This window comes from Macrosteles quadrilineatus, unplaced genomic scaffold (genome assembly GCF_028750875.1).
Source record: "Macrosteles quadrilineatus isolate MER2022 unplaced genomic scaffold, UCM_ALF_1.0 Scaffold_4__1_contigs__length_99947679, whole genome shotgun sequence".
Classification (NCBI taxonomy): domain Eukaryota; kingdom Metazoa; phylum Arthropoda; class Insecta; order Hemiptera; family Cicadellidae; genus Macrosteles; species Macrosteles quadrilineatus.
Window position 1 is genome coordinate 1,630,505 of NW_026542597.1, and position 21,870 is coordinate 1,652,374.

Below are 21,870 nucleotides of genomic sequence, written 5' to 3' on the forward strand. Positions count from 1 at the left end.
ACAAGGGGTGGAACAAAACAGTACAGTAAGTTTAAACTTTTATTCGTAAACAAATTTTAATATTTTTTTCCCAGTAGTTTCAATAAAATCTATAACTATTATTGTTTAGAAATGTTTTATGGCAAATTCACTTGATAACTAGTTAACCCTTTGCGGACGAGTGACGGATATATCCGCCAAAGTCTTTAGCGATAAAGGACGGGTGACGGATATATTCGCTTATGGTTTTTGATGTTCCGGACGGGAAGCGGTTATATCCGCCTTCTCTTCAGACAGACTGGCAGGTGCTTGAGCAGTAACCAGATGTTTCGCGGTACCATGGCGCCACTTTCCTGCTCTCTCCATGGCTGCACTCTCCCCTGCACTCCCCCCTCTCACCCGCGCCAACCCCTCTTCTGGGCCTCTCCCCCTCCCGCGCACCTACCACCATTCCTACGCTCAACATTACGTTGTCTTTATTTATTGTTTACATATTGTTCTTTATTTGCGGATATATCCGCATAGTTAAAAACGAATAAAACATTATTTTGACGGTATGAAGTGTTCCATTGTGTTTATTTTATGTATACTTGTATAACAAAATAAAATAAGGAAAATTAATTTTTATTTTTCCCTCTGATTTTTTCTTGTCCTATGTCACGATTTCGCCTGTCCCTGAAGGGTTAAGATAAGTAACTAGAAGAGAACAAAATAAGATGTAAAATCTAATATCTTTTGCAAAGGGTTGATTAAGGGCAGTTTACAAAAGCTTTTACAAACTTCATCGATAAAATAAGTTTAAAAAATAATACCTCTTCACATTGTTAAAAGTAATTTTTTATACTTAACATTTAGCCATACATAGGTATTTTAGGATGCAGTTTGAACTATTAAGGAAGATAATAATATAAAATTGATCGAGATCTTCTTCACTGATTACAGAAACATCATGATATAAGAGCACAATCACAGTGAATTTGTTAATATCGATTGTAGAAAAATATACTCATCCCCAATTTCTTAAGTATTATATCTTTGTCCCGGAAGTTGGCTGGGAATGACTTTTATCCTGTCTAGTCTCAATTTTAAATGTTCCCCAGATACCCCTAATAATTAACTAATATGAACTGAGGTGTATTTCAGCTAAGCAATGCACCATTGTATTTTGATATCATACAATATGCCAATTATCTGATAGCAGTTATTACAAGATACAAGAGATACAAGATTCTTATTTGGTCAATTGAACAATAATACAGTTAGTTATTTTTAGAGATGTAATTGTTATGGAACATTTGTGCAATGTTCCAGGCTTCAAGGAGAGCCTGTGAACCTGAGAGAGCAGCAAGATGCTGTAGAGTTCTTTATGGCTCTAGTAGAGAGTCTAGACGAAGCACTCAAGGCTCTGACACAGGAGCAGATCATGGGCAAGGTGCTAGGGGGCTCGTACTCTGACCAGAAGATATGTAAAGGTTGTCCCCACAGGTAAACAGATGATTCATTTAACTGTGTGATTTTGATTTAGTATGGAATGTTAAACTGGCATTAGTTTTTTTTTTCCACCATTGAAATTTAATGTCACTTGGAAAATTTTTATCATGTAGAGTTTATTTTTATGCATAAAGTTAAATAGTAATGCAATAACAGTAGAAACGTATATCCAGGGGCTACAAACTGGGAATTCCAGCATAGACCTTTAAATCATGTGTGAATTTTAAAATTCACCAGGAAACCCTGATTTTGTTGTAATATGAATCAAGAAAAATTTAAAATGACAACACCCTTCACCCACCGTTCAAGGTATTTGCTTGCGTAAACTCTCACTAAACTCCGTCATTGCGTGGAAAACACAACTTAAAACATTGTGAATATCATCAGCGGTTCTAGAAAAATCGAGAACATTGCAGGAATGGCGAAATTGTAAATACCTTCCATATTTATAGCTGAATTGATAACATCTTATGAAATCATGTGAAATTCAAGAACATCTTCCACTGTAATGTCAAAACCATTAACGTCTCCAGCAGTCTGGAGTCAAAGTTGTGAATATCTTCCACGGTCTGGTGAAATTTTGAACCCCTGTCTTCACAGCAAAATCGAGAACTTCTCCGGGTTCATGGTAAATCAAGAACATATTTTAAAACAACAAGAATATGTTCTGAAGTCACGTGAAAATTGTAAACATAGAAAAATTGCGACGAAATCGTAAATTTTTTGAAACCAACCCCTGAGGCAATGTATAATATACAAAATATTTATATTTTACTCCTTACAGTAAAAAAAAAACTAAACTTAGGGTTGAGTAATGTATCAAAAATAAGTTTTCAACAGAAACATTAGTGGAACATCGGTTCAACAATCACTATCATGCCAAATTATTGTTATTTAACCACAAAAAAAAAAAACACTTATTGACACTATGATTTGTTGCAGGTATTCTAAAGAAGAGCCGTTTAGTGTAATAAGTGTAGATATTCGTAACCATTCAAATCTTGTTGATTCGTTAGAACAGTATGTTAAGGGCGAACTCCTAGAGGGCGCAGACGCTTACCATTGTGATAAATGTAATAAAAAAGTAAGTATTGTAAACTACTTTCTATTCTGTACCATATTATATGATAGAGAAGACTCTTTCTTGTTAGATTGAGGCTTTAGTTTGTTGGGATTTTCATTTGTGTATCATAAACTCACACATCAAATACCACCTTGTTGTCAGCCACACAAAGAAAACTTTAAAAGTAATCAAGGGTAAATAAATAGTCCCTGCCGTCTCAATGCAAGCAATTTCTGTTTTTAGTCAAATGATTGTGTAGTATGTATATATTTCAGGAATAAAATCCCATCCTCAAGTCTTCAAAAATACAAAACAATGTTTTTTGTGTGTTTGTAACGGGTGACTCCTTTTAAAATAGAATTAATAAATTGGCTTATTCAATATCCTTTTACAGCCTAAGTGACTTTATCAAGTGCAATTAAAAAAAGTTATTATTCCTAATTGTATTTTATGTAATATTTTGATCAATCATTTTAGCCTCTGGATTGCTTATATATTAATTGATATTATAAGGCCTTACCTTAGCAATCCTGTTTTTTTATCCGAAATTAATTTCGAGCCCGAAGGTCCATCATCAGTCGGAATCTAGTAGACCAAATTTTTCTAAAATAGAATCCACCCGTTGGGTTTCGTAGAAAGTTTCACAACATTTAAGACAATACAAGTCATAGTCAATGCGAAAAGAGTAAAACAAATAGGGTTAAAAATAGGGATGGACGAGATTGGATTTTTAGTTCGAGACGAGACGAGACGAGATTTTTTATTTCTCATAAAATTTCGAGACGAGATCGAGACGGGATTTCCCTTCTCATACACAACGGGAAATGCACGTTCGAAATTTTTACCTGATTTTGTAACATTGTTAGATGACTGTTTAAATACAAAAATAATGATAATAGGCAAGAATATTTACAATCTTTTATTAAAAAACATCAACATAACATTTTTTTTATTAATCACGCCTAACTTATTAAAAATGCCTACGATTAGGGAACATAGTGATATCAGTTAGGATAGAGTTCAACTTATCCTAAAATAAAATAAATCATAAAATAAAATATTAATTTTTATAAAATAGTTACTTGTTTTGACTTTTTTATAGTAATAAAACATTCCTCACACTGCTAACACTAACTTAGCAAAACTTCTCAAATGTTATTAAAATAATTAAAGTAATATTTACATTTGAAGAGTTAATTAAATAAGAACGCCTTCGCAAAGGAAACGCAACTACAACACGCTCCTGTATTGCGGGTATTGCATTGACTTTCTGCAGGCGTTTTTAATTTTTTTTTTTTATTCTCGTCTCGATAAAAATCTTGGCCAAAAAGAAATCTCGTCTCGTGTAACGAGATTTAAAATTTCCCAAAAATTTCCCGAAATTTCGAGACTTGACCATCCCTAGTTAAAAACCATGTTGCCGGCAACAGGTTCTCTAACCAAAGTGAGGTTATCTGACATTATAAAAACCATGGTTTTTAACCCTAATTGTTTTACTCTTTTCGCATTGACTATGACTCGTATTGTCTTAAATGTTGTGAAACTTTCTACGAAACCCAACGGGTGGATTCTATTTTAGAAAAATTTGGTCTACTAGATTCCGACTGATGATGGACCTTCGGGCCCGAAATTAATTTCGGATCAAAAAACAGGATTGCTAAGGTAAGGCCTTATTATATCAATTAATATTTTGATGTATCAAAAAATTTGATGTATTAAGATAATTATTATGTAATGTATATGACGTGTCCTATTTCTTTGTAAAAAGATTAATGGAATAAATTGTTCTTATTCTTATTCTTATCTTACTTTGTTTCAGGTAGTTACTGTAAAAAGGTTATGTGTTAAGAAGCTTCCTCCAATACTTGCAATCCAGCTGAAGCGTTTCGAGTATGACTTTGAACGTGTCTGTGCCATTAAGTTTAATGATTACTTTGAGTTTCCAAGACTGTTAGATATGGAGCCTTATACAGGTAATTAAAATATTATTTTCTTTAGATTTTAGTTTATATGTTGAATTATTTTTTATTTTTTATTATTAGGGTAAGGATTTTTGTGAGGATAGCAGACTAACATGAATTGGTTAAGGTTCACCCTGGCAAAAGAAACAAAACTTTATACGATAAACAAAAAATTGAGTATTTTACTGCTACTGACAGCATTTACATCCAAGGGAAGATTTGGGTTGGAGAGATTTGTTAACAGTGGCCAGGATGTTGTCAGTGGCAATGAAATTTATTTTTTAATTGTGTAGGCCTACAGTTTGGTGGCTATTGCACCAGAGAGTCTGTCCCATTCAGGTAAGCCTGCTATCCTCTTAAACATGTTTGTAAACTTTTGTATAACACCGGGTGTCATGATTTGTATTTGAGACATTATTTCATGAACAAAAGAAGCAGTCCTACTAGAAATATGTCTTTTTTTGGTTATGCATCAGCTATCAGTTTCATTATCTGCATTTTTGTCAATGTTTGGCAACCATCATAACCTCAAAATGCAATAAGTTGAAGGCCTATTAGAAATGTTATGTATGTGGACTGTGTTTTGTACATTAAAAATTGTTGTCGTTTCTCAATCTTGAGTTTTTTTAAACTTATTCTAAAGCCTGGGCATTTTTAACATTTGTTGTTTTCAGTGTCAGGACTGGCTAAGCTAGAAGGGGAGATGATAGACTGTGACTACAACACCAAGGAGGTTTGCACCAAGTACCAGCTCAGTGGTATTGTAGTACACAGTGGTCAGGCCAGCGGTGGTCACTACTACTCGTACATCCTCCACAGGTAGCAAACATGAAACATTCACATTAGAGTAATAATGTTTATTCAGTGGGTGTAAAAGTACTTAAGCTATTGTGGGATTAACCCACATCACCGCCAACAATTATGGTATAAGGTAAGAGTCAACCCCATCAGCTGATCCAAAGGTGAGCAGACAGTTCTACTCGGAGCGACACTAGCGCTCCGGCCGGAAAGGACCAACCGCCGGCAACCAGGTTTGTCTTGCTTCTACCACACACCGGGAAGGACTCCTTGGTCTACTCTACAGTTGGTAAAGTACCCGTAATGGTTAACTAGCTAATTAATCTATTGGGGGATAAAGGGGGTAAGGGGAATCATATCTTTTTCTAAATTAGACCAAGATCAACCAACAATAAATTAATTCAAGTAACTAAATTAAACTTTACAATTATCGATATCATGTTTAGGACAAGTTGCTGCAGGCGTGTCACAATGGCGAGGAGTAGTTAGAGTTGAATAAAATGTAGTTAATCTATTTATTTGAGACCTATCAAAGTTGGCTTATGCTGAGCAGGGTTTTCGTGAGTGCTATGGGGAAGTGGAATCAGCATGTATTTCATTAAGTGTGGATCGGGCTGGGTTTATTCCAGTCAGGACCCCGCACTATCTTATCTGAGGAAATAAGAGTCCATTTACCTATTAAGTCTCTGGATTTTCTCATTTAACGTAGCTGGACATTTTCCCTTTTCTACAATATTCCTGAGTTTTATCTCAGTCACCAAGTTTATCAGTTCCAAAGTAGTGCTTTGTTAAAGTATCAGGATAGAATATCCTGAGACACCGTGTATCAGATGTTCAGATGTGTTTTACTCAATGACTTGTATGAAAAATAACAGTCCAACCAATCCAGGATCTACTTCACCCTGCATTTCAATGAAGGGGGTTTGTTGAAGGTGCATTACTGACGGTGAATTGGTTGTTTCAGACAAGGCGATGGGTCTGCCAGGTGGTACAAGTTTGATGATGGTGAAGTGACAGAATGCAAGATGGACGATGAAGAAGAAATGAAAACACAATGTTTTGGAGGCGATTACATGGGAGAGGCAAGTGGAATTCCGTCAAAAAACCATTTACTCATTATTTATTAGGGGTCTGCGGGTCCCCGATTTTTTCGGGTCGGGTCGGGCCAGCGGAAGGCCCGAGAGACCGGGTCGGGTCAGAGATTTGTTCGGGCCAAGATCGGGTCGGGCCAAAAAAAATTATTATTATTTTCAAAGTTATAATAAGTAATTTTCAAAGAAACACTCTTATATATATTATTACAGAGGAATTAAAATGTTAAAATTAGAATTAAATATTAAGTTTGCTCACGTTTAAGAACAAAGACACAACAGAGCAATTACCTTACTGTCACTAGCCAGAGCCAGTCGTCTACTGACAAAACAAAAGCCGTGACTCAACAGTGCAAAGAAAACGAAGTCAAAAGAAAGACTATTTATCCAGAGGTCCCATTTTAATTATTTATTGTTTATTCCATACCTAGTTTAAAATATATTTTAGTATTTTATTTACATAATAAATTATAAACAAAAGAAATATCTGATATAGTGTACAGATCTGTATCTTGTTCTTTTATTTTCCTATTGTCCTTTTTGTCATTCAGTAACAAAACAAAACAACACTTCTGCTCGTCTGGTTAGACATTGTATGGTCACTATTTCATTTTTTTTTTTTTTAAAGTATCAAGTATCAGCAAGTCTACAAAGAGGTTAGGCCTAAATATTTTATAATTTTATTTTATGAAAGTTTTCATCAGTAAAATTATTTTTTTCTTAGGTTAGATAGAGTTTCAAAAAAGATATTTCTAAGATCCAATACAATATTTACAAGACACAAACTACCATGAATTAATTTCTTTATAAATTATCTGTAACAGTTTTATATTTTTGAATAAAGAAAATATATCTTTTTGTCTCTACTTCCTTGTTTCGTTACTTGCATTTTGTCAGCAATTGGAACAACCAGAACCAGGTGGTGTAATAGGGGCGGGGGAGGGGGAGGGTCTATGACCTTGAGTGTCCCCGGGCCTGGCTCGGGTTGTGTAAGAGGGGTTGGGGAGGGGAGGGGGGGGTTGTGTAAGAGGGGTTGGGGAGGGGAGGGGGAGGGTCTGTAACCTTGAGTGTCCCCGGGCCTGGCTGTGAGAGTGATTCATGGTTTTTTGTTTACATTCTACTACCCTTCCTTCCGAGAAAAAGACCCTACGGTTTCAAAAACATTGACTTACAGTATAAAAACATTGAGTTGTGTTGCTAATTAGGGCACTATAATGTCTCTGCTGTCTGCTTATGTTGCCAAATTAGCATTTAACTTTCTTTTCTCTTGATTTAATATAATTTTCTATATATTAAGAGTTCCTTTTTGGGTACCTAATAATTGTGATATCGTTTGACTTGAGTTTATGGATTTTTAATTCTTTTCATTTATTAGCTAAAATCAGTTGTTTTAGGATCTCTTGCAATACCTATAACTGTGCCTATAACTGTGTATCTATAACTGTGTACCTATGACATGATATGCAATTTTTACAGTCTTTACTATAACTATACCATAAACAATGTATGTGTGCTATTTTTACTGTTTTAGAGTTTTATAGTAAATTAGTTTACACAAATCTTTTCTTCAATGAGTTCTCCACTTGTCATGTTGCTTAGTCTATTACTATTTTAGGCCCTATAAAAAATAATTCCTATGTAAAGCTGTAGGCCTACTAATGCCAATAATAGATAATTCGTTATTTATGATGATGTAACTAATAATGCTATTGTAAGTGTGAGGTTTTTGTACTTAGGAGGTTAGGAGGCAGGGAATGAATGATTCATATTGCATGGTGGAAACATAGAATTTTTATTTTCTTCTTGCTTGCAGTCTTGAAGCCAGTCCACAGGCCCTAAACTTGTGATAAGGTTAATTGATTTGTTTATGATCCTTTTATATTAAGTTCCATTACAAACTTGTTGTAATATAGCTGTTTAGATATTTCAACAGTTATGAAAATGGGAAAGAATGGCTTGATAAAAAAAATTATTTTCTTCTTTCTTGCAGTTGAGGCAACTTCTAAGCTGTAAATAAGTTATGAACATGAAATAATATACATAAATACATTTTTTCCCAAATGTTATTTTCAAGTAATATTAAAAACACAGATAGGAGTTAAAAAAATATAAAAAATCCGGTAATTAATAATTTTTGGCCCGAAACCCGAGGACCAAAATTATCGGCCCGACCCGAGCTGACCCAAACCAAAAAAGTCTGACCGCAGACCCCTATTATTTATGTGTGTGTATAAAATGTCACTGACACTTTTGTAAGGAAGAAGCATAAACAAACTATTTAAAGGAATAAAAGTCCAAAACTCCCAACATTTTTTGTATATGCCAGTAGTCTAATCTGTCTCTCACCCGCCGAGATACTAATCACTAGGCTAGCACACCCTAACGTATGTTAGTAATTTATGCTAGATTAGAGATTCTCTAGGAAAATCTTCAATCTCTTCTACTGACACTGAGAACAATTTTGAGGGAAAGAGTAGGCTAGTTGAATTATTATTGATCTGCTATCTTAACAAAATTGTTAAATTTTACCTTGCAGGTTTTTGACCACATGCTCAAGAGGATGAGTTACCGTAGACAGAAGAGGTGGTGGAACGCCTACATGCTGTTTTACACTCGGCTTGATGTCGAAGAGAGTGTTCTAGTCAAAGGAATTAATCAGCTCTCTCTTTGTAAGCTGCTCATTTCTATGTTTGTGTTCTTTTAATAAAATAGTTAATCATTCTAGGAAACTATATTGTTAACAGTTATATCGTAATATACTAAGTTTATTGGTTAAAAATTTTATTTGTGCTCGTTAAAAGGGATATTTTAAAAAGTCTTGTAGTTTATAATACGGAGGATTGATGATTTGCTATTTTCTTGGCCAAACATGGTTAAGTGAAATTCCAACAAAATTAAACTCACATATTCAACCAGGTTTTGTTAGTTTGATATCTTGAGAATTTAAAAACAGTTTTTGTGTACTGTTTTAGACTTGCTGCGGGATAACAAGTTAAATTGTCACAAGAGTTGTCTTAATCTTAGATGGTATCATGAACTTTCGGGGATGGAAAGCTCATTAAGCCCACTCTGTGGCATTTATTGGCTCTCTTTAGTCTTGTGTTTTTAAATTTGTCATAAAACAGAGAGTTCTCTAGAGGCTACAGTCTCACTTCATTGAGTAGCTTCGTAACAATTAATTGAATTCATAGTTAAATCTTGGTTCAGTGTGCAAAATCCTTTAAGGCTAGTCAACATTTTTGTTAAAAAAAATTACAGCAAGATTCTGTTTTTGTTAGCAATATTCTCTTCAAACATCCTTGGAGCTCTTTAATAATTGTAATAATTTTTGTAATAATTTTAATAATTGAGCTCTTTAATTTTACAATTGAGTAGGACCCTCTTCTTCTACCATAATAATTTTTTGCATATTTGAACAGCTGACACCAAGTTGGGTGTGATGAAGATGCCGGCTGCCATAGAACGGAGTGTGAGGCGGCAAAACATCAAGTTCATGCACAATCGCAACCAGTTCTCTGTGGAGTACTTCCAGTTCATCCGCAAACTGGCGTCGTGCAACATCCCTCCTCCCAACAGGCAACACAATGCGGATAAGTTTGTGAGTAACTACATTAGTTACTACAACTGTAGATGTACAGAAAGAAAAAAAATATACTATTGAATTTTATTTAGAGGACAACATATCTTATTTAAGACACTGACAGAAATAAAGTTTTTTACTAAAATAGTCCCATACTTCCACGCAGCTTGCTTAAAAGCAGGTGCTAAAGCACCTGTGACATCAAAGCTGACTGTGTCAACTAATTGTGTAAATTAAAAAATTAGGTTTTTGGTGGTACTCATTGAAAATTGATTGTTAGCTTATGTATTTATCAATTTAGCACTTTGAACTTTTCTGAATGATTGATTCTAACTCTTTTAACTTGTTACAAGTTAATAATACAGTTTGTTTTTTGGTGGTTCAGAGTCAAGAGGCTGAAGAGTTGTCTATGCTGAGTGTTCAGCTGGCCAGCAAGTTCCTGTTCCACACGGGGTTCCATACCAAGAAGACGCTGAGGGGGAATGCAACGGACTGGTACGATGTGCTCAACTACCATTTGCGCTCGTTCAAGTCTGTTCGCTCGTGGTTTGCCCACAACGCCCTCTTCAAACACTCCCACAGGTCAGTTTAGATAAGTTGTAAACGTATGGCGTGTATTATTCTTACAGGCAGAGTGAAACATAAAAAGTGCATTGGTAGTGCAGTGTAACTTAACAACTAGTTGGCTGTATTGCTGTGGATTAGTGAGTCCACTTTGGGTAGCAACAACGACAAAAGAATTGTAATTAATTAACTTAATAACATTCTACTTACAGTTTTAAAGGCACCAAATGTTTTGAGTTTACAACATGTAGTTATTTTCTAGGACTTTCAGTAGCCCCTACTGTTAAACATGGTTCTTCAGTGTAGAGTAAACAGAAATTGCTACTACTCCACATTCATTAAATGCTCTATTTCAATAACATTTTATAAACTAGAATATTCAATACCCTTTGCTAAAAATAAACTCTTATTTTTAATCTCTAATCCACTTACCGGGCCACTAATCTAGTTTCATAGTTATGATTTAATTTAATGTTGAAGGAACACAAATAGCTTACCTGAATATTATAAACTTCTGTGAGAAACATTTTTATCAATTGATCTGATTGTGCAGGTTTTGTGAGTACTTACTGAGCTGTCCAAGCGCAGAAGTAAGGTCAGCGTTCATGAAAATCATCGTTCACCTGGCACACTTCTCCCTACAAGATGGCCCATGCCCTCCACCTATGCTCAATGCTCCTAGTAAGTGTTTTGTCCAACATTTAGAATAGAATATTCACCCCTCTAGCCCAAAAATCAAGAGTCCCTTGTTTTAGGTTACCACATAAATTATATATATAGGCCCTGTGACAAACGAAACTCACAGTTTATTCACCCCAATAGGCAATGATTGAGCATTCACAAACTGTGTTCTGTTGGTTCTCCTATGGTAATTATGTTGTGAGAAGAACATGATCACGTGATAATGTTGTTGTTACCACAGGATCAATATGTCTATTTACAGTTATAAAAATACTTTGTTTTTAGTTTTTGATACAATTTTACTGCATTTCTAGCTAATCCAAACAATGTTATAATCCGAACAGGATCTGGTCCCTATTAGTTGAGAATAGCATTACTGGTGTGTATCAGGTAGTAAATGTAGTTGTCTGTTTGGCAGCAATACTGCTGGACCGCAAGGCCACGATGAGTGATCATCTGTTGATGGCAGTCATGTCCCTGCTACACAAGGAGGTGTCTGAGCATGGAAGGCACTTACCTCACTACTTCTCTCTGTTCCACACCTACGCTTGTCTTGGCATCGCAGAGAGGACACAGCTGCTCAAGGTTGGTGAAGGAAAAATTGGAAGACATTGGGAAAATAAATATACACGGCAATTATTTACATTATCATGTTCCCAAATAAATATTGGAGATCTGGAAGGTGTATTCATTTGAGCATCACCATTCACAAAAAAAAACTAAATATAGGCCTAACATTAAAAAAAATATGAACTTAAAAAAAACTACTTCAACATTTTGCAAATGTGATTTTTTCAGCTTATTCTTTTAAAGCAAGATGAACATGGTATGTGAGGGTGACATATAGATACCGTGAAGGTTTTGCATAATTACAATTTGAGGACATAAAATACAATACTGTTTTACAACTTAACTAACATGCACAACATATTACAGCTAAACGTGCCGTCGACGTTCATGTTAGTAGCACTAGACGAAGGCCCAGGACCCATCATCAAGTACCAGTACCCTGAGTTGACCAAGCTGCACATGGTGGTGTCTCTGTTGATAAGATGCTGTGACGTCTCCTCCCGCATGCAGTCCTCACAAGCGGTAATACACAACACGCAAACATTAGAGATTAGTCAGTCGGTAGTGTGACAAACACTGATTCCATGGCATCCTGGTGGCATCGGTTTACTCTTGTACTGTACTAGCTCAACGATTGCTTTGCTGCATATTTTCCACTCACAGGTCTGAGGCCTATGTGGACAGGAAAATGTAATCCATCCTCTATAAAAATTCGTTAATAAAACTTTCAATAGCAATACATATTTTTGAAGCCTCTTGAATTTTGTCTTTGCATGCAGAACGGAATTGTGGTGAAAAGCCACTCATTTTACTCTCATTTTGATCGCTAGCTTTTACACACAATTCGCTTGCAGAAATGTTTGCTTGCCAATCGCAATCTCTTTTTATCTGAAAGGAGTAGCCTACCGCTTTAAACGAATTAATTGGTAAAAGTATGCGTTCTTTCTTCTGTGTTAGTTAACGTAAGAGTCAATTTTGTTTAAACAAAAGAGACACAAAGGATGTGTTATCTAGAGGAATATGCTAAATGATCAGGCTCGATGACTGTTAATGCCATTAAATATTAAATAGATGGTCATAGGCTACCATAAAGATAATAATATTCTATTTTAAGTTCAATAATATTTAATAAATTGTTTTCAGAACACTATGCCACTAACAAACCCCTACAAGGACCCTTCATGCCCTGACTACATAATGCCTATCCAGCAACCTGCAGCTGACATACTGTTCAACAGATCCAGGTAAAGTAGGTCTCTTAATAGTTTGATTTTGCCCCTAGCTGTTCAGGGAAGGAAAAATACATTAAAAAAATATTTCTATATCAAATTCATTACTACTCGTCTAACACAACTTTGTTGTGCATTATCTAAATCTTCTGTAAAATAAACCACCTAGTTAGAATTCATGAACATCTCTTGCAGTTATGTGGACATTATCGTCTTCCGCGATCGCGGCAAAATTTTGTTATCTCCTGCAGCTGTGTAGGCATCATCATCGACTCTCGCGGTCATGGAAACGTCATCGTTGTCTTTCGTGATCGCGACAAAATCACAAACATCTCCCGTGGTAGTGTAGACATCATCACCGTTTTCCGTGGCAAGATTCTAATTTTCTCCCGCAGCCAAGAAGACATCATTATCGTCTTCACGGTCATGGCAAAATTCTGGTCTTTTAAGCGGTCGTTTGGACATAGTTATCTTCTCCCACGGTCGTGCAGACATCATCATTCTCGATCTTCTTCTCCCTCGATCGCTGCAAATTCTAATCATCTACCTAAGCCGTGTAGACATCATCCACTCTTGCCGTCCCGCAAACAGCCTCGTCGTCTTGCGTGATCGTGTTAAAATTCTGAAAATATCCCGCGGTCCTGTAGGCATTGTCATTGTCATCCGCTCCCTTATTTGCGGAAACATCATTGTCGTCTTGCACGATCACGGCAAAATCATGAATATCTGAGATTGTGTTGACATTATTGTCTCCTTCGCGGCAAAATTCTGATTACCTCCTGCGGCCGTGTAGACATCATCGTCTCCCGTCTGCATAGTTGTCTTGCGCTCGAACGGAAAATTACTGCTATTGCTTCCACGATCATCGCAGATGTGTCGGGTATCTGAATCAACTTATTGGCGAACGATTCTCTCTCAATACTAATACCAATGTCCAAGTATGATTGGTATCGAGAATCGACGTTTCCCTAAAAATAATATAAACCAATACTAGAAATTTTCCAATTTTCGTACAATAATATTTAATTACAGTTTATTACTACTTCCTCAGATTGACGGTACATTTTTTACTAAGCTATTGTGTATTTGAAACATGAAGGTGTAAAGGTTGTTGTTTTTTATAGTTACATCAAGAAGGTGATAGAGGACGCAGCGCTGATGGATGAAGGGTTGAAGCTGCTTCAGTTTTGTTGCTGGGAGAATCCTCACCTTTCACGCATCTGTCTCAGTGAGCTACTGTGGCAGATAGCATATGCGTACTGTCACGAGCTGCGCCACTACATGGACCTGCTGCTGGGCATGTTGCTCATGGAAGACTCTTGGCAGTCACATCGGATACACAACGCCCTTAAAGGTAAGCTGACTTATAGAGTGTATAATAGAGTGGACAAGAAAACAGGGAAAACTGGGAAATGTACGTGAAATGATGACCGGGGTGAAATTAATGTATTAGACTTAAATTTTGTATAGGGCAGGGAAATTTTAACTTTATAGGCCCTAGGCCTAATATTAGGGCGTAATGATTGGAAATATTCAATTTAAATCACAGTTTTTCTCATTTTTTTTTCATTATAAGTTAAAACCATATTAAACTATCACAATCATGGATGTTGCCGCACTAGCTAGAAACACTTCACTTCTGTTGCCTTATGTTTTAATCGTATTAAACCTATCCTGGATTTTGCCGCAATGATGTGAGATGCTCACAACGTAGCTGCTATTCTGGGGTTGCCACGAGCGCAAATAATGATCACGGCACTGCTGCAGACACGGGAAATCATCAAACAATTTTGAGATAGTTGAAAAATAGGATCAGAGATGTACATCATGAACATCTCTTGCAGTCATGTAGACATTATTGTCTTAAAATCGTCTCCAATCGCGGCAAAATGCTGTTATCTTCTGCAGCCGTGTAGGCATCATCATCGACTCTTGCGGTCACGGAAAGGTCGTTGTCTTGCGTGATCGTGGCAAAATCACGAACATCTCTCGCCGTAGTGTAGACATCATCACCGTTTTCCGCGAACGAGGCAAGATTCGGAACCATGAGAAATCATAACGGATATTACCAAGATCAAGGAAAATCATCGCATATTTTGCGGCAATCACAAGATGTGATCACCAATGCGAGCTATTAACAGGGAATTCGCCACAATCGTGTGAGTTGCTCACAACTTCGCTGTGTTTCTTGTGATCACATTTGAGATACTCAGTTTTAGGATTTGGTTTCCAGTTTTTAAATTCCAGAATTTAATAATACCTGTGGTTACCGTACTTAAAACCGAAACCAAAAACCAATATAAAATCTGAAATATTCTATGCATAAGAATGTAAACATTAATGAATTTTTGTTTGTTTGTACCTGTATCCAATCTAAGAACTTAAAGATGCATGTTAAATAGTTTTTATTTGTTTATGATTTGATTGGTACATTTAAACCATTTAATATGTTTAAGACATTTCTTCTAAATGTAACTAAGCCTAATCACTAACTAATAACTAATCCTAATAACTAATAACTAATCAATAACTAATCCTAACAGATCATGTAATGGCCTTTTATAATTCTATATAGTCCGCAGATTCGTAACAGTTTGATATTTGTCTCGTAGGTATGGTAGACGAGAGGGACGGACTGTTTGACATCATCCAGCGTGCCAAGAACCACTACCAGAAGCGAGCCTACCAGTGTATCAAGTGTCTAGTGACGTTGTTCACCAAGTGTCCGGCCGCTCACAATATGGTTACCTCAGTGCCAGAGTTACGCCGCAAGTGGCATGTCTCTGTAGAGTGGCTGCAGGACGAGTTAGAAAGGGTATGTGTCCATCACCTTAAGCCATCCATCCTCTCAATATAACTAATTACTCTATATAATAATATTTTGTAGTACCCGTGTAAACACCATATCACTCAAATAGAAAGTGTACCCTTCAGCATACAACATACGTATAAAACCCTCTATTTAATGAATATTCAGTCTTTTCGTTGGTAATTTATTACGCTTTAACAACGAATATCCAAAGTACAAAACCCCTTACATATACGAACAGAAAATAACCTCTATATATCGAAAATCCACGCTTCCAACCCCTTAAAGTACATTTCTTTCCATATTTAGCCGTCCGGATACAGACAGTAAAATTTACAATTCCTCTTTCCCTTGCTCGATTTCTGCAGTGGAGCATATCTATCACAGTGTTCCTATTAACACTTCATATCAAGTATGAAATGGGAACTAAATTGTTGTAGCAGAGGCCGTATGTAAGCAACAGCTACAACACTGCGTGGTCGCCTCCTGCACAGAGCAATGAGACGGCCAACGGTTACTTCCTAGAGCGCTCCAACAGTGCTCGCAAGACTCTGGAGCTGGCTTGTGAGTTGGTGCCTGAGGAAGTCACCAATCCACAGCAACTGGTTAGTGATCAAACTCGTCAATATAGGTACTACTTTAGCAAAACTACTAGGGTGTACTCTATGATGAAGACGAAACATTATAGCCTAGTTAAATTGACTGTACTATTCTTCTGAGATACGATTGCCAATTTTAGCATTGGCTTTGGACCACAGTGTTCATGTTCTTAAAAAGATTTTCCAGTTCACTTTTCAGAGTTATGTTACATGTCAGTGGTATAGTGAGATTAAAATGTTTGTTTCTTTTAATAGGAATTGACAGGATAATATTTACAATTCGGGACAAGACAGGATTTTGATTTCCTTCTGGTTATTCTGGACGGGAGTGTAACAGGATTCCTCTTTACCTGCAACTAGGAACTCTTTAGGTTTCTTTAACATGCTGTGTATGTGTGTGCAGGAGCCAGAGGTGGAAGTGGAGGACAACACAGAGGACCCTGAGAGTTGTCCTGAGGAGCCAGTCTCGCCTTCCGGGACAGACGGCCGCAGAGAGCACAGGAGAAGGAGGACATTCAACAAGGAGGGAAGGTTAGCACTAGCAGACTAACCTGACCCGCGCAATAACACACATACAATTTAGGAGGCGTTAAATAATATAAAAGTATTCAAAGTCTCATAATTTCCAAGAAATCTGAAAGTAATAAAAAAGTTTTATATTGTCACAAAAATATGTATTTAATTACTGCGGTGCACCAGCGTGGTATTGTTGATAGAAAACCATGAATGCTGGTTACTTATTAGACCATCTTCATACAGGGTGAGTTTTAATTGTACCCACCCCCCCCCCCAACTTTTTTCTACATTTTTTCAAATATCAATCCCAGACCACTTCCAAACATTGTTGGGTAGTAAGTACTTCATTTTGACAAGGTGGTGATTTCCGGCCGCCATCTTGGATCCGCCATATTGGATGCAAAATATTTTTTTCAAATATAAAGGTGGGGTTGTGACCCAATATTTCAAACTAGGTTTTTACCCTGATTACAATACCACAAACCGTTTTTAAAAATCTTGATTCATTCTCAAGTTATGAGGCCTTTTTAAAACTTTATTTTTAGCCCATTTTAACATTGTGCATTTACAAACTAAGACCATAATCTCAAAATAGTGCTAGATAAAGATAAGTATACACTACCAGTCATTGCCAACCTATTTCCACTTGATTATGAATGATGTATTTTTTTCGGCCGCCATCTTGGATCCGCCATTTTGAAATGGGATAAATTATTTTAAATATGAAGGGTGTGTTGTGACCCATCATTTTGAACTACTTTTTTAAGCTAAACTCAATGCCTTAATCCATTTTTTGTTATCAAGTTTTATTTATGAAACATTGCAATATTTTTGTTAAAAATGTTAATATTTCAAAATCAAAATATGAAATAAAAAATAGACCATGGAATTGAGTTCAGCTTAAAAAAGTAATCCAAAATGATGGGTCACAACACCCCTTTTATATTAAAAATATTTTTATCACATTTCAAAATGGCGGATCCAAGATGGCGGCCGAAAAAAATACATCATTCATAATCAAGTGGAAATAGGTTGGCAATGACTGGTAGTGTATACTTATCTTTATCTAGCACTATTTTGAGATTATGGTCTTAGTTTGTAAATGCACAATGTTAAAATGGGCTAAAAATAAAGTTTTAAAAAGGCCTCATAACTTGAGAATGAATCAAGATTTTTAAAAAAGGTTTGTGGTATTGTAATCAGGGTAAAAATCTAGTTTGAAATATTGGGTCACAACCCCACCTTTATATTTGAAAAAAATATTTTGCATCCAATATGGCGGATCCAAGATGGCGGCCGGAAATTACCACCTTGTCAAAATGAAGTACTTACTACCCAACAATGTTTGGAAGTGGTCTGGGATTGATATTTGAAAAAATGTAGAAAAAAGTTGGGGGGGGGGACAATTAAAACTCACCCTGTATAATGTCAATGTGTCAAAATTAAAAATATTTTTTTAATTCAAGCCTGAGAAGAAAATGATCTTAACTTTTCTGTATTGCAGACCCCTAATTTCAACCGAAGGAAATGTAATCTGTATTATTCAGTAACCAATACAGAAATGTTTTTAAGGATTTTGTAATAGCTTAAAGACGTTGTGACCTCACATACTTGTTTTGTTTTGTTGTACAACAGGAAGTATTACAACAAGTACATGACAGACGAGACAGGCGCTGTTAGCATACGAGAGGAGACTGAGCCACTGACCACGGTAGTGTCAGACGTGGCTAACTGTGAACAAAAGTTTAACTGAGTGGTGAGTAGTCAAACTACACATTCAAATCATAAGATACCCTCTCAACTGTTAGTGGGAGAATGTTGGTGTATACTCTGTTCCACCGTACACTACGGTGTGCCCATAAGCCAAGTACTGCAAGTAGAAGTTTCAGCAAAACTAGCCATCCTAAAATTATTAGAACCTGCAAAACGCTCCTTATGGTTCACACTATTCATGTAAATATTGATTTACAGACATGAATAAAGATTTGGAAAAAAAACCTGACAATGATCTCCAGTAGTGTACTGGCAAAGTGTATACTGTGTGTACTGTGTGTGTGACTGTGTACTGTGTGTGTGACTGAAAATGACATTTTCAGGCCATCTCCTAGACCAATTCTTGTAAATATTTTTTACTTTGTTGACAAAATTCTGTTCTACAGAATAAGTTATTTTTCATATTTAGGCTCCGTTTTATTCTTCAGTGACTTGTTTTCATATTGATGTTCTTTGGTCCAGTCTTGAATATTAAAATGGTAAAAGATTACCTGTTTCCGTCTGTGATCCTAAATTTATTGTATTGAGCAACCGGTTTCAAGGTTAAAACCTCATCATCAGGGCCTTAATGTCACTCTTGCGAGATCATCGAGTACCACACAAAGACACTAACATTTAAATAAATAAAACAAGAGACATATTGACAGACGATTAACATATATTCGGGAACTAGTTCTACACACGACGCGGCATGGGCGGACGTTTTGTCATGACTGACAAACAATCATGCAAACAACAATCAGGCAAAGACACAATAGATCAAAAAGTCGTTTACGTGTTCATGTTACCGGTTTTGTGTTTGAAATTGTGACATTCTCTAAAAAATAATTTCAGACTTTAGAATGCCATGACTTCTTAAGTGCAAAATATTTGTATGTTTTTGGCTTTTATTTTTATTTAACGTCATTTACAGAATTCATTGATAATTCATTAGCATAATTAATAGTTACATTAGTTACTATTTTTAATGCATTTAAAAAAAAAATTTTCACACGATGTTAAAAATGTCCATCATTGCGGACCATAATACACATCAGCTGGAGGATTTAAGTAAGTTTGACCACGTGACTCGTGAGTTGAGATGTGATAAGTTTGTTTCTTGTTGCAGGACGAGCAAGACACAGAAGCCAGTGATTGTGTACAGACTCACTTGTAAACTACTGTACTATCATTGTTATCATATTCTTTATTGCCTTTGTTCGATGGTGCCCACTGACAACGGTTTCTTTTGTAAACATATATATAATATATATATATTGAGAATCGCCTCGTTTATAAATATTTATATAGTTTTTATTATTTAAAGCTATCACTCCTAGCATATTTATTATGCCCACTATTATTATTATAGACTACCTTGTGTGTTTGTTTTCCTTTTTTTGGAATTGTCTTTCAACACGTATTAATGAGAGATTTTTTTAACAAAGCTAGATGAATATTTATATGATGAAAGCCTTTTTGTATGCCTAGCGAATGAGAATGTAAATTGTCGGATAGTAGGCTAAGAATATATTAATGACTACGGCATCACTGTACAATAAATTGTATTCGTTTTTATTTCTATTTTGTACTTTTATTGTCGATCGATAAATATTGTAAATTTTTAGGTGCCTGTGATAGTACGAGGTGACGATTTTGTTGATTTTAATTCTGTACATTCTAGCTTTGATACACTTAGCTTTGATATCCGATGCCACCAAATGTTAGGACTATTATTGTTTTGTTATGACGAACGTAAGACAGTTAATGTCTGGGTATTAAAATACTGTGTAAAGTTATTGAAACATTCATAATAAATTAAGGTACATATTTTGTTTTATCATTTCTCACTCGAGTTTTACTATTCCCTTTCCTCCTCAATATAAATATTTACGAGCTTTTGTCCCGTCCTACAAACGGGAATCGAGTAGTCAATTAACACATAATATAATTCAGAATAGCTAGTTTACACGTATAAAGACAAATTCTGGCAGTTTGAAAGACAAAATATCTTGTAAACAAAAATTTCACAAGACCAACTATTTCTTTCATCCGATTATAGCCTATACAATATGCATATTAAATCCGATGATTTTATAACAAAACAGCAATTGTGTTGATCTGAAAAGACTTGAAGTGAGATTGGTGGCTGATTCACACACTGGTTTTGAGTACAGTAGCTACATACCACCTTCCATTGCACACTATCACTTACGGTACCTTATCTTACCTCCCTAGCCACTGACACCTTAAGAGGATTCTGGCCTTCTATTCTCTTCTATCCCCTGCCTCTTTTAATGTAGGTCCTAGTCTGGAGATGTCTTTCATGACTTAGCGTTTCCACTTCATTCTCAGTCTTTCAAGAGGTCATCTACCTTGTGGCACTCCTTGGAATACACTTTTAAAAGTTGATGTATCTTCTCTCCTCTACACATTGCCTGCCCATCCGAGCCTTTTACTTTTGGAAAGTACCCCTATATCATTGGGTGATTATACTATACATTTATCTGAGGTCTCTGTTTTTTTTTTTTTTTTTTTTTTTTGTATCTCAATCTCCGTTATCTTAAAATGGCCTGTTTATTTTCTCTGCACTCTATTCTCAAACCCAGAAATAAGGTTATTCGGTTCTAACGCAGATCCTTTATGGGTAGGGAAAAAACTACATTGTAAAGTGAAGTAGTATTTGGAGAGGTGTAGTGGTTAGAGCGCAGGACTTCAGTCGGGTTCGATCCCCGCCCAGTCGCATTTTTTTTTTTTTTTTTTGTCCTAGGACGCTAGGCACAAGCCCGGAATTGTTTTTCACATTACTTCTGGCTAGACCTAGGGGTTACGGCAATATCACTTGATAAAATCCATTGGTGATTTGGCGGGGTTTGAACCCGGGACCCCAGGAACCAGAGTCCCGCTCTCTAACCACTAGACCAGCTCGCTCCCCTACCAATGGATTTTATCTAAGTGATAATGCCGCAACCCCTAGGTCTAGCCTGAAGTAATGTGAAAAACAATCCCAGGCTCGTGCCTAGCGTCCTAGGACAAAAAATAGTATTTAGGCAAACACCGGGGATAGATATTTTTGTAAACATATACTTTAACACTTTAAAAACTCAAGGCAACTAAAAAAAAGTTAACTTAGTAAACAAATAACTTGTAACATAAACATTTCAATGACAGTTTGAAACTAGCACTG

The 21,870-nt window shown here is 36.0% G+C and overlaps 1 protein-coding gene across 2 annotated transcripts in view; it reads left to right on the top strand.

Annotated features, from left to right (window-relative positions):
* LOC128992650 (probable ubiquitin carboxyl-terminal hydrolase FAF-X) overlaps positions 1-20,513 on the top strand; it is a 61,429-nt gene extending 40,916 nt beyond the window's left edge. Inside the window, exons 31-48 of one of the 2 annotated variants that reach the window (XM_054416336.1) lie at positions 1,291-1,464; positions 2,413-2,554; positions 4,353-4,506; positions 5,169-5,313; positions 6,257-6,374; positions 8,920-9,052; positions 9,803-9,981; positions 10,349-10,545; positions 11,081-11,208; positions 11,627-11,793; positions 12,145-12,300; positions 12,922-13,022; positions 14,132-14,361; positions 15,620-15,822; positions 16,260-16,421; positions 16,819-16,946; positions 18,567-18,687; positions 19,813-20,513. In XM_054416336.1, the coding sequence (XP_054272311.1) occupies positions 1,291-1,464; positions 2,413-2,554; positions 4,353-4,506; positions 5,169-5,313; positions 6,257-6,374; positions 8,920-9,052; positions 9,803-9,981; positions 10,349-10,545; positions 11,081-11,208; positions 11,627-11,793; positions 12,145-12,300; positions 12,922-13,022; positions 14,132-14,361; positions 15,620-15,822; positions 16,260-16,421; positions 16,819-16,946; positions 18,567-18,684 (2,635 nt within the window). In that variant the 3' untranslated portion in view covers positions 18,685-18,687; positions 19,813-20,513. Of the gene's footprint in view, positions 1-1,290; positions 1,465-2,412; positions 2,555-4,352; positions 4,507-5,168; positions 5,314-6,256; positions 6,375-8,919; positions 9,053-9,802; positions 9,982-10,348; positions 10,546-11,080; positions 11,209-11,626; positions 11,794-12,144; positions 12,301-12,921; positions 13,023-14,131; positions 14,362-15,619; positions 15,823-16,256; positions 16,422-16,818; positions 16,947-18,566; positions 18,688-19,812 lie in introns of both variants that reach the window. The other variant, XM_054416338.1, reaches the window with a different exon arrangement.
* The last annotated feature ends 1,357 nt before the right edge of the window (positions 20,514-21,870 follow it).